Source organism: Myotis myotis, unplaced genomic scaffold (assembly GCF_014108235.1).
Source record: "Myotis myotis isolate mMyoMyo1 unplaced genomic scaffold, mMyoMyo1.p scaffold_m19_p_1, whole genome shotgun sequence".
Lineage (NCBI taxonomy): Eukaryota > Metazoa > Chordata > Mammalia > Chiroptera > Vespertilionidae > Myotis > Myotis myotis.
The window spans coordinates 186,156,461-186,169,899 of record NW_023416313.1 but is presented as its reverse complement, the minus strand read 5'-3'; the positions used below and the strand labels follow the sequence as shown (position 1 = coordinate 186,169,899).

The 13,439-nt window shown below is 45.3% G+C and overlaps 1 protein-coding gene across 3 annotated transcripts; it reads right to left on the bottom strand.

The window, feature by feature from the left end:
* Positions 1–1,303: 1,303 nt before the first annotated feature.
* On the bottom strand, positions 1,304–13,439 carry PTGDR (prostaglandin D2 receptor). Of its 3 annotated transcripts, XM_036307021.1 has the most exons (3): positions 12,165–13,439; positions 5,853–5,881; positions 4,303–4,549 (listed from the first exon to the last, which is right to left on the bottom strand). In XM_036307021.1, exons 1-3 carry the CDS (start codon positions 13,008–13,010, stop codon positions 4,453–4,455), a joined length of 972 nt encoding a protein of 323 aa, XP_036162914.1. In that variant the 5' UTR covers positions 13,011–13,439; the 3' UTR covers positions 4,303–4,452. The 3 variants fall into 3 exon arrangements, with proteins under 3 accessions (XP_036162905.1, XP_036162914.1, XP_036162923.1); XM_036307012.1 differs by lacking the exon at positions 5,853–5,881 and having other exon boundaries at positions 1,304–4,549; positions 12,165–13,427; XM_036307030.1 differs by lacking the exons at positions 4,303–4,549; positions 5,853–5,881 and adding an exon at positions 7,602–8,958.

Below are 13,439 nucleotides of genomic sequence, written 5' to 3'. Positions count from 1 at the left end.
AGATTCTGATCCAGTGGGTCTGGGTGGGGCCGGAGAAGCTAACATTTCTAACAAGTTCCAGGTGATGCTGGTCCAGACCACGGGCTTGGAGGAGCACTGGGCTGGAGCCTGGAGACCATGCGCAAGGAGGCTGCATGGCTGGTGAGTTCCGGGGTCATCTTGGCATTTCTGGGATTCCTTCTCTCCCCTAACGTTTCAGTAGTGCCTGGCTCAGTCACCTTTGATGGATTTCTGAACAAAGTGAACCTTCCTAATAGTTGGCCCTTATGCACTTGGCTGGGTAGTATTAAAATTAAAGTCCAGAGATGACCCAGAAACGTCATCTGGGATTCAGTGCTGCAATCTTTTGTTCAGATACACTGAGGGAAATGGGAGTTCTTTCAGAATCTTTTCCTTTCCTAACTTGTTTCTGAATATATTGAAACTTGGAAACTAAGAAGCAGGAAATTGTTAAATAAATGCAACTGAAGGAACAAAAGGCACGACGGAGTCATCATAAGCTGGAATCCTTCCCATCAGCTGTACCTACTAAAGCTGTGCGACCCATCCCTCCCTCCCACTGCTCGAATTCAGCAGCTCCTTGCCTCTTTCCCTCCCTTGCAGGAGGGCACTCCGGGGCCTGCATATTCGGTGTCTTTGTGCCCCTCCAAATAGAAAGGGCATAAAAAGGGGCACTTTCCTCTGAGCTGATGCAGCCCACAGCCAGGAAAGCAGGACCAGGGCTGTCCTTGGGTCCCACTCACTTCTTTAGTCAGCGCCCTGGTCTAGTCCCCTGACTGTACATAGCTGCACAGGGCCCAGCACACCTACGTCCACCCATCTGGCGCCCCCACCTGCCCTGTCCACAGTCCGGGCCACCAGTATGATCTTCCGCAACCTCCATTCTGATTGCACCCTGGCTTCAAAGTCTGCGGTGAGTGTCCAGGCCTCACAGAGCTGCAGCCCTTCCCTGCTGCACCTAACACCCTTTATGATGGGAAACTTGCCTCTGTTTTCAGCTTCTTTGCCAGCCTCCTTTGCTCATAATCCCAAATCCCTGCCAATGGAGTTACTAACGGAGCTTGGATACGGCCGTCTCCTTTATGCCTCTGTGGCTTTGCACACACCATTCCTTAGACTGGAGAGCTTCCCTTTGTGCCTTTTCCCCTTTGTTTGCTTGGCCCATTTCTATTCATTCTTTTAAAAATTAATTTTAGGGGGGAGGTAGGAGGGAGGAAAAATAATTTCATGTAAAAGAAATATGGATTTATTTTTATACCTGGAAAAATACAAAGAATTATGTAAAATATATTCATAAAAAAGGTAACTGGTTCACACTTTCATTTATTTTTTTCAAGGTATTTTCTACATATGTACTTTTATGGATCATACTCAGTTTGTAACATGCTTTTATTTTTCACCTACTATTGCACTACAAGCTTTCTTCTCATTTTTCATAAATGAGTTGAAAACATTATTTAATGGCTGTATAACGTTCATATATGTTTGTGTGTGTGTATATTTCTAAAGAGTTTGTTTAACCCTTGCTTTGGCCATTTAGATGGTTTCCTTTTCATTTTTCATGCTACTATGTATAATGCTACAAAGAAGAGTTTTGTTGTTCATTATATTCCACAAGTGAGTGAGATCATGTGATACTTATCTTTCTCTGACTGGCTTATTTTACTTAGCATAATGCTCTCCAGGCCTATCCATGTTGTTGCAAACAGTAAGAGTTCTTTCTTTTTTTCGGCAGCATAGTATTCCATTGTGTGTACCACAGTTTTTTAATCCACTCATCTGCTGATGGGCACTTAGGCTGTTTCCAAATCTTAACTATTGTAAATGAAGTTTTGTACATAACTGTGCCCACCCCTCTGATAGTTTTCTGGGAGAGAATTCTAAGTTGGGGTGACCGGAACAGTAGAAAAGAACACTTTTAGGCTCTTGATCTACACTGTCAGGTTGCTATCAAGAAAAGAAAAGGTGGACACACTGACAAACTCACCAGGGCAATATTCGTGTTGCTCTTACTTCATCAGAGCCTCTGTTATTGAGAGTCATACTTCGTTTGGTCCTTGAGAATTTGATTTTAATTTCACACTTTTCTGATTAGGCAGGACATTTTTCTGCATTTATTAACCATATGTATCGCCTCTTATGTAAATCACAGCTTTGTGTCCGTTGTCCAGTTTTGAACTGGAGTCAAAATTCCTACTCATTTTCAATTCTTGCCTTAGCATCTTCTCACTGAAAGCTCTGACAATGCTTCACGTCCCCTCTAGTCAAGGCCTCCTCTTCTAACAGCTCTGTGTGCACATTCGCTATTGGGATTTCTACCCTCTACTGTAATTGTAGGAGCCTGTGTCCCCCATGGCTCCTGGGCCAGCTCTGAGTCAAATGTGTTCTTTTCCTCAGCACTAACCCTGGTACAATGTACGTGTCAATGACTAAATCAATGAAGATCAAGGAAGTGTTGATTTTTAACTTAACATGAACATCATCAGGGTAGCTTATCTCCATTTTGTAGAGAAAGGATAAATGCTGGTAAAACAGCCCATTAAACTGCTAAAGAAAGAAGTACTCCTGGAATTGTTTATTCAAAAAAGAAAACAAAACCTCTTTCTTTTTTAGAAGAAAAGTAATTTCCTCTGCAAAATATTATAAAGATGTTTATTGATTCATCTGTGACCTTTTCAGGTGACCTTGACAATGATCACAACACATCTTCCAAAAGGCGAACACAAAAAACTTCACTTCCTCCACAATAAAACATGTATGTACTCACATATTAAATATACAAATGAAAATTAAACTTTGAAAATGACTGCATTTTTCACCCCATCATACTCCCAAAATTATAATTCAGGTATTCCTAATTGGCCACTTCACAGTGTTGCTACACACACACACACACACACACACACACACACACACACACACACACGTGTATCCAGGTTAATATCATCATTGATATAAACCAAAGGTGCAAACTGGGGTTGCTGCTCTGTTGGCAATAAGTCCAATGCTCTTGTCTTTGGAAGGGATGGTTGACCCGGCGTCTCGGGTCTGTTCAAGGGCAGCCGGCTCTCCATCTCAGAGTCTGCGTGTGTCAGGGTACCAAGGGACTCTGGAGATGCTGAAAATGCCCGAATGTCCCCCATCTGTTTTTTTCACCAAAGGTAAAAGCTTTTACCTGTGTGCTTGTTTAGTTTAACAGCTGCAGTGTATCTTCCCCTCTTGTTCCTTTTTCATAGTGTTGCTAACCTTTGTAAACATTTAATGGACAATTAAAGTGCTCAGCTGTGCTCCATCTGAGCCCATCCTGCTCGTTTTAAAAGTGCAGAGCTCTCCGGAACCTCCACAAGATCTTACTGTTTCCACAAAGAGCAGAATACGGCTGTCAATAGGTAGATGTTAAGGTCCCTGCCACCACCCTCAGCTGAGGTTGACTGAGTCCTGGGCGGGCTTTTCGCTCTGCTGAATGCCCTGCGGCTTCGCACAACCACAGGGAGTAAACATGGCTCAGCTCTGCTCGGCTCTCTGGAAATTCTCACATCACTGCTTTCAAAGAAGCATAAATCCTTCCTCCCCAACATCCATTAATATGGTAAAACTGTAAAATGCAGGTACCAAAAATTGAAACAGTATTTTGTAGCCATTCCCAAATTTTGATTCCTACTGATATCCCTGCTTCAATACACCGGAAACTGCACTTCAAACGATAAACATTAATTTTTCTTCTCTGGGTAGTGGGCATAGTCACATCTTGCCTTAAACCTACTTATTTATAGCTTCGCCTCTCCAAACCCCTGACGTGGCTGTATTTCCCATCGCATTTCTCTGAGGAACATCTATAATTCAGACAGACTTAGATCAGTTGGAAAAATAATAATAAATGGGTCATTGTGATACACAATAAAAAAAGCAGGCTTCACTAGAAATGAATAAGGAATTTTAAGAACACCCATCACATAACTGTAAACAGTGGTGCTTCTACTGGTGTAGACCCAGCCGTCTCAAGGCCTCTCTAGAAAACGAGGGACACCAAATACAAATGTTGGAACAATTAATGTCATTGCTTTAAAACTTTTAACGTTGCTCACAACATTTAAAATCTAGTCACTAGTAATACCTTGAAATGAAAAAGAAAATGTACCTAACTGGTTCAAGTATATACTAGAGTAAGAATGCCTTGTTAGGATATCAAATACTTTTGAAAACACATTTAGATGTTTTGTTCTGGGAGATAACTTCGGAGGGTTTAAATGGAAATGTTGTTAGCATGGTTCTTTGATGGTAAATGGGATACGTTCCTCAGCTTACCGGACGCTGTAAGACTTTCCATCTGAGTTTGGCAGGCATTGATGTGCCTGTTTCTATACGTAAGCGGCCTTATGAAAATCTTGTGAAAAAACATTCGAAATGCTGATGTCCTGAAAATGATGAAAATCCAAGGGTCCACAATTGAGATCACAGATATAAAACGCAAGGCACTGAGGTCTCCGGCTTCTTCAGAAGTTCTGTTTTTCTTGGTGACAGCTTTAAATGCTCCATAGTAAGCACGATACTGTGTTAAAGGGAAAATATATCCATTATAATGTTGAAAGGTTGATGGCAGCAATACATTCACTTATTTCAATCAGGATACATCACTTTTCTGTAAGAATATGGCAGCTCGGCTTGGAATATGCATTTGGGGAAAATTTACTGCAGCTGATGGGTGCAAGTGAAGAGCCTGGACGGTGCAGAGCCAACATGGGAGGCTCCGTGGAAGTGGGGACTCCTGGGAGTCCCGGTCTAAGTCCCTAGAGCAGTGGTTCTCAACCTTCCTAATGCCGCAAACCTTTAATACAGTTCTTCATGTTGTGGTGACCCCCAATTTCATTGTTACAAATTGAACATAATTAAAGCATAGTGATTAATCACAAAAACAATATGTAATTATATATGTGTGTTTTCCGATGGTCTTAGGCGACCCCTATGAAAGGGTCGTTCGACCCCCAAAGGGGTCTCGACCCACAGGTTGAGAACCACTGCCCTAGAGGCTGTTCTACCTGCTGTGAGCATGGGAGTTTCTAGGTCCCTGCCTGGCCCAGCAGAGGAGGAGCTGAGGTGGGACTAATCCAGTCCACTGAATCTTTTACAAACACGTCCATAAATACTGAGGTTCTCCTCCCATATTCCCTTCAGTTCTCCTTTCTTTCTTCTGCCTACTTCCTATCCTCTCTTTTAAAAAAAACCAAACAAACCTATATTTTTATTGATTTCAGAAAGGAAGGGAAAGGGAGGGATAGAAACATCGAGGATGAGAGAGAATCATTGGTCGGCTGCCTCCTGTAACGCCCCCTACTGGGATCGAGCCCACAACCTGGGCATGTGCCCTTGACTGGAATTGAACCCGAGACCCTTCAGTCCGCAGGCTGAGGCTCTATTCTCTGAGCCAAACCGGCCAGAACCCTATCCTCTCTTATTAGTCAATTCAGAAATAAGTCACCCTTGTGAAATGTCACACGTACAGAGACATCAATGAAATAGCAGCGTCTAGGGCAGTGGTTCTCAATCTTGGCTGCACATTAGAATCACCTGGGAATCTTTTTAAAATCCTGATTTCTGGGCCTCATCCTCTGGAAATTCTGTTTCTTTGTTATGGGGTGGGGCCACAACATTAGTAACAAAGACACAGAATTGCCGGAGGATGAGGCCCGGAAATCAGGATTTTAAAAAGATTCCCAGGTGATTCTAACATGCAGCCAAGGTTGAGAACCACTGGTCGAGGGGCTGTGAAGAGACAGGAAATACTCCAATGAAAGACAGGAGACCTGCAAAAGGACCTGGCCAACTCATGTTAATTACTTAGCATAGATGGTTACCTTTCCGAGGTCAACATCCTCTTTTCACACTAGGGAAAAAAAACACACACATAGAAATATAAGCCTACTTACCTGTGCCCAGTCACTCCTACTGCCTCGATCCTCTCTGAGGTCTCTGTGGCCCCCTCAGAGCCTGCAAACTACTGAAGGGCTTTTCCTGCCATTCAGCCAACACTGCTGCCTAGCCCAGCACTACCACTACCTCCCTCTCCTCTGGAGGCCAGCCACTTTTTCATGATGCTATTATACTCGCTGTGCCTACTGAGATTCTAAATCCATAATGGGACAAAATGGACCCTAATGGGACAGGAAATAGGCTAACTCAACATTGGTGGGAGGAGACATGAATAAGTGCACAGACCACACCCACTTAGGGCAATCAAGGGACATCTGCTGGAGAAGATGTGTTTTCCCATCATTGTTTCCTTACTTTTTTGCTCTCTCTCTACAGAGCATTTTGGTGGCCTCAGCCACTCCCATCTAGTACACTCAGGAAGATATACCGTGACGGGAAGACCTCTCGCATCATCTGGGCTTAATAATACTAATAGTGACAATAATAGCTAATGCCCATGTCCCCAGGCCCTGTTCTAAGCATTTTACTTTGAAAACATCATTTCATCCTCATAACAATCCCATGAAGGAAGTACAACCATTATCTCCATTTTAGAAGTGGAAACTGATTGCTTGCCCAAATCCTATTGCCTCTCAGGACCAACCGCAAATATCACCCACTTCAGGGAGTCCCAGTGAAGTAGTGGCCACGCACACCAACTTCCGAGCCGGAGTCTCCTGGTTGGAGTCCCCTCATTGGCTGTGTGACTTCGGGTAAGTTATTCCGTCCCCTCAGCTACACAGTGGGGATACTTGTACTTACCTTCCAGGATTGTCAGGAAATTTGAATAACATGGTATGAGTAAAACCTTGACAACAAGTCCTAGCATATAATGGGAACTCAATAATTAGCTATTATTGTTATTATTTTATCAACTAGGAGAGGACCTCTTCCTTCTCTAAACTCCCTTATGGGCCTAATTACTCCCACCCATCCCGTTATTATAGCTTGTGTGGGCAAATGTGATGTTTTTCTCATTTTATATCTCCACAGTGACTTACAGTATATTGACTGTTGTAGGTAACAGACATGTGCTGGATGGATAAATGGCTGACAACAGGCTATGCAATTTGGTTGATTTAAAAAGCAAATGCTTACATGAGTCCATCTTTACATTCGTTCCTTTCTTCTCGAAGTGTAGTGCAGCAAAATGTAATCCCAAATATGTGAAAATACTAGACTAGCTGGGACCTTGGTAAATGAATGGTACTTATATAATTAAAACAAATCATTTTATTTTTAAGCAGTATTTGTCCAAGTTAACCCTATTGTATATTATTAGGTTAATTGTATTTTCAAGTCACCTGATTTGTAATAGAAGTGTATTGATATGTACCTGGACTTTTAATTTAATATAATTTATTTTTAACTTTTTAGTTTACTAACAATATGACAACTTCATTTATGGCAGTGATCAAAGTACACATTCTATTAATTCTTACAAATTATCAATTTGAACACAATTTCGACTTTTGAAAAATCTCTGTCCATCAAAAGTATTCTCTAGAACAGTGATGGCGAACCTATGACACGCGTGTCAGAGGTGACACGCGAGCTCATTTTTTTTGGCTGATTTTTCTTTGTAAAATGGCATTTAAATATATAAAATAAATATCAAAAATACAAGTCTTTGTTTTACTATGGTTGCAAATATCAAAAAATTTCTATATGTGACACAGCACCAGAGTTAAGTTAGGGTTTTTCAAAATGCTGACACGCCGAGCTCAAAAGGTTTGCCATCACTGCTCTAGAACATACTTTATAAACTGCTTCTATAAGAGAGGCTAAAATACTGAATAACCTCAGAATATACACCTGGCATTTTTTAAGTAGGTCAATTTACACAGAGAATCGGTGTGAGAAAAGCGCCCTCTGTTGGATTTAGAAGTCCTGGAGGAAATGTTGCTATTGCCAACTCTGGAGACCTATCTTAGCGGGATATTTCCGTTCTCAAGAGCTCTCTTGATTCTAAGGCCCTCTTCTATCCAGTCCACCCATCACAATACTCTGCCCTCTGCTCTAGCCCTTTAAATCCACGCCTGACCCTTTCCCCTGGGCCCGATTCTTGCCTACCAATCCTTACATGCCTCTAAGAGCCTCCTGTGGAAAGAGCATCCTGCCCCTTCTTTCTGCATCAAAATGAAACACACACAGGCGTTATCTCAGTACACGCAGGGTGTCCTCCACCGCTTCTCTGGCTCCACGGACTGGGACATATGCAATGACTTATCTTCACGTGGCTGCTAGACCTCTCAGTTATTACCTCTAACTTACACATGAACACCCTCTCACCCACCGCTGCTCCTTACCAACCTCCAATACATTGTGGTTTTCTAAGATAAATGTAATTTTGATGAGAATATGTTACCCACGTTAGAGAACGTGCTGAAAACGGCCTCTAAAGCTCATGTATTTGCTCACTTTCTTCCTACTGTATCCAATTGGAAATTTGAAAATTCAACCTAGTTAAGTATCATGCTCTAGTTCAGCACCACAGCAAAGTTAATTTTAAAAAGCATATTCCAACACACTTTTCATCAGCTTAATGAAATGCAATACTTATGCTATGAATACAAGTGTTTCTTAAAGTTTCCCCCCTTCCCCTAGATCCATTCCTTGAAGAGCGATTTCCAAAGTGTGGGGGTCTCTAATGCCCTTTCAGTGTGTCTGCAGGGTCAACACTATCTTCATAAAAAAGACATGGTTTGCCTTTTTGCCTTTCGTCCTCTCAGAGGTACACAGTGAGTTTTACGGAGGCTACCTGACGTATGATGACATCCATTCCATTGCCAGGGCTAATGGAATATGTGCTGGCATATTCTTGTGTTTTCTAGAGCTTTCTAAGGTAGTTGGTTTAAGAAACACATCTGTGCATTTTCAGAGACTGTTCTCCGTACCTCTGTGCTCTTAACATGCTTTTGTTTTTCTGTTTTACCTGCTATCTTTATCATTCACTTAATCATTTTTGAAATCCCAGCTTTCTCCTTGCATCTTTGCAAAAATAAAAGAAGTACATTTTGTTAACTTGTTTTGAAATCATATTTTAGAATTTTTCTTATTTTTAATTGCTAACATGAGAAATACTGATACATATAATCCACATAAATGAAAGCTCTTTGGGTCCTTAGTAATTTTTAAGAGTAAAAAGGGGTCCTTGGACTAAAACAAGTTTGAGAACCATTACCTTAGAATATAATGCTGTCTCCTGAGGAGACCATATTTCTTTTTTGTTTGTTTGTTTTATCCATTTTATTATTTTTTTCTTTATTGTTTAAGGTATTACATATGTCTCGTTTCCCCCCTTTGACCCCTCCCTGCCACTCCTGCCCCCTAGCACATGCCCTCACACCCCTAGTGTCTGTGTCCATTGGTTATGCTCATATGCATGCATACGAGTCCTTTGGTTGATCTCTTACCCCCCGCCCCCCACCTTCCTTCTGAAGTTTGATGGTCTGTTCAATGCTTCTCTGCCTCTGGATCTATTTTTGTTCACCAGTTTATGTTGTTCATTATATTCCACAAATGAGTGAGAGCATGTGATATTTATCTTTCTCCGACTGGCTTATTTCACTTAGCATAATGCTCTCCATGTCCATCCAGCGACCATATTTCTTAACGTTCTATGGCCAGCAGGCAATAATAAGTGGAAATAATAATAATTAGGGATAATAGTGACACTAATTTTTTAGGCCAGGTGCCTGGATAGGTGCTATATATACAGGGTTTCCCCCCAAAATGTATCCACACTTTAATAGCTGATAGCTCAATTTTGAATGTATTTTAACAACACTGCCTTTATAATTATTCAAAGTGTGTATATGTATATTATGGAAATATATATATATATATCTTCAGATCTTTATAGCTATCTTACAGAGCAAGTATGGTTATCCTTGCCTGAGAGAAATTGTGGTTAGAAAGGTAACTAAGCTGCTGTCATAGCTAGTTAGGAACGCACCTTAATCACACCTGTGTCTGATGCGGATTTCCTATCCTTTCCAGAAAATGATAGTTCCTGTGGAGAATGCTGTCTGCATTGCATATCTTTGGAATTTTACACACGCTTTAGGAAATCATTTTCAAATCCACTATTCCCATCAATCCTCGAAATCCCATATGAGTCACTTAACTCCCCTTGGAGATAATCCAGATATGATGCTCTTTCCCTGTATTATGCTGCTTTCGGCATTGTTCTACCTAAAGCACTCAAGCTCAGGATATAATAGCCAGGCACTTGGCTGTCGTCTGCTTTTATCACAGCATAAGTAAATAAGACTGTTGCTTAGAGCAGGGGGTCTGCAAACATGTTCTATTAAGAGCTGGACAGTAAATATTTTCTATTTTACAGGATAAAAAGCAAATAGTGAATATTCGGGGGGTACTTATATGATGAGAGAAGACACATGTCCTACAACTTTTATTAATGAAATTAAAAATCCTATATAATAAAAGGGTAATATGCAAATTGTTCCCTCCACGGGGAGTTCCTTGGGGAGTTCAACCAGGGGGCGGGGCTGCTGGCCAACCGCCTGGACCCCAGCCATGCATGAATTCGAGCACCCAGCCTCTACTGTAATAATAATTAAGTATAATAATTATTATTTTTTTGGTAATACATGTCTACTAAGGAGAATAATAAGAATCTTTTTTTCTTGGAATAATGTTTGGCTTAACTGGGGGTTCAGAGTTCGTGTGTCCTATCATCAAATTGGTTGCAAGTGTTCATTTGTAAAAACTATTCTTAATCTCATGGCTGTACAGAAACAGTGGGCAGGATGGACTTGGCCTGTGGGATGTGGTTGGCCAAGTCCTACTTCAGAGTGTGGTTCTCCAAATGTGATCCCTGGATCAGCAGCTCCCACCTCGCCTGGGAACTCGCCAAGAATGAGAATTCTTCAAAAACGTCTGACTCAGAAACTCTGGGGAATGGAGTCCAGCTCGCTATGTTTTTTAGAAGTCCTGCTGATGATTCGGAGCATGGTGAAATTTGAGAACCACTGCTAAATATCTACACCTATATCCATATCTATTTATATAGCTACAGATTTATTGACTTATTTGGGGCGCTCTGATCCTAACTCTGCATGATGAAGCTATAGACACCTCCCCACCCCCCCCCACACACACACTCCTTAAAGCCTTCACTTAAGGGAAAATCACATCATATGTCACTTTCATCCACCCTTGAAAGTAACATCCAAAATTGCTACGTTGCTACAAGAAATGTAACTTTCCTATTCACAGAAGTCTCAAGAACTCCAAAGGCATTGAATTGGCAGAACATCTGTTTAAATGTTGCTCATGTTGAACAAATACAGCGGTGGGAGTGGGGGCGGGGGGCGGCCTGTGGGGAGGAGTGACACTGAAAAGGTTTTCTCAAGCCTCAGCCACACTCTCAGGTGTCTTGGCGGGACCCCAGGAGGAAATACCTTCAATCTCCACCCCCACCCCCTTTAGTTAATTGAAACCAGAGATAATGGCTTTCCTGTCACCTCGGTTGCCAAGACAGAAAGAAAACCAACCTGTCCAGACAGGTTGTCAAAATGACACCAGTGACTGAAAAGTACTTTCCCAACAGCCTCTCCGCCTCAGTCACCACGACCCATGCGGGCAGCAGCACCAGACACAGCACCGGGCTCCTCTAAGCTTACGCAGGAGTTTGGAAAAACTAAACCTATGCTTTCAGCCACTCGCCTCTGCACACCAGAATCACACCTTCTCTGATTCCCTTTCCACGCCAAAACCCGGGAGCAGAACTCCCAGATCCCATTCGATCACTACGGATGCCATTACAAGCATGGACAGGTCTAATGAAATCAAACGTTAGTCACCCGGAAGCAGGAGAGGACCCCTGTGGAAGTTCCTAGTCGCAGAAATAACTCCTACCTTCCCAGAGGGAAGCAGAGAGGAAAGGGTTCTGCCAACCGGAGAGGTTTCGCGGGGCCCCGGGCCACCCAGGGACTCGGTCTTTCCCCGGCTTTCTCTGACTTTCCCTCTTCTCACTCAACAAACTGATCCTGTGTCCTGGGGCAGTGGAGGGAGGGAACCCGATGTGGGGAGCTCAGCAACCAGCCCTCCTGGCCCGGGGCGCAGGTCTCTGGCGCCGCGTCGAGCGCGCTCCACCCTCCCGGCCCCGCACCCGCGCCCGCAGCCCTCCGCGCTCCCGGCACCCGCGGCCTCGGCGAGGAGCGACTCACAATTAGAGGCAGGAAGCACAAGGTGAAGAGCACGGTCATGAGGGCCAGCAGCAGGAGGTGATCCAGCTCCTCCAGGGGCGGCGGGGACGCCACCCTCTCGCCGGCGCCGGGCTCCACGCGGTCCCGGGTGAGCGAACGCCGGCGCCGCCGCAGCCGCCGGTGCATGGAGTAGAGGCTGCGCATGGCGCTCAGGTTGCACAGCACGATGGCGAGGACCAGCAGCGCCAGGAGGCTGGCGTAGAGCACCGAGTAGCCCAGCACCGACGGCGAGCGCTCCTCGTGCCCCATCTGGATGAAGCACCAGGTGCCCGGGCAGTACTGCACGAACTTGCCGAAGCCCGCGAAGGGCAGCGCGCAGAAAGCCAGGCAGAAGGCGCCCACCACGGGCGCCACCAGCGCGCCCCGGCGCGGGGTGATGTGCCGTCGGTAGAAGAAGGGGTGCCCCAGGGAGAGCCAGCACTCCAGGGCCATGGCCAGGAGCTGCAGCGTCGAAGCGAGGCCGAAGAAGGACATGAAGAAGGCGAAGGCTTGGCACAGAGAGCTGCCCGGCGGGGGCACCAGCCCCCACAGGCTCCGGTTCTGCGCGTAGGCCGCCAGCACGAAGGGGCTCAAGAGGGACTTGCCCAGCAGGTCGGTGACGGTCAGGCCGCACACCAGCACGTAGAAGACCGAAGGCGGCGGGCGCGGCGAGCGCAGCGAGCAGGACGACAGCCCGGAGCGCGCCAGCAGCCCCAGGGCCAGCAGGTTGCCCAGGAGGCCCGCGCTGAAGAGCACCCAGCCCATGGTCGCGGAGTAGCCCTTCTCCACCGAGGTGGTGTTTTGGCAGCGGAGGAACGACGGCTTCATGGCGGGCGGCGTGGAGGCGGCGGGAGGGCCGGGGCCCCCGCGTCCGGGGCTGAGCAGATCCTGGCCGCTCCGCGTGCGCCGCAGAGGAAGCTCCGTGGGCTGCCGGGTGTGCCCAGCAGGCACCTCCTATCTAAACTCTCTCGGGGCACACCCCTCCGAGGGGCGGGACGCGCGGCCAGCTGCGCACCGGGCACGGGCGGTGAGGGCGCGCGGAGCAGCCGAGAGCGCAGCGCTGGGTCCCGATGCTCCGGGTCCTGCGGGAGGACAGACTCCTGCCCAGAGCCGAATGGGAAGAAGGAAAGCTGCGCGCACCCCGGCCAGTCCTTCCTAGGAGTCCAGAAAGCTACTGAAATGAGGGGAAACGAAGCAGCAGCTACTAGGGAGGAGGGGTGGCGGAGGCGGCGGTGGCGGAGGTGGCGGAGAGGAACG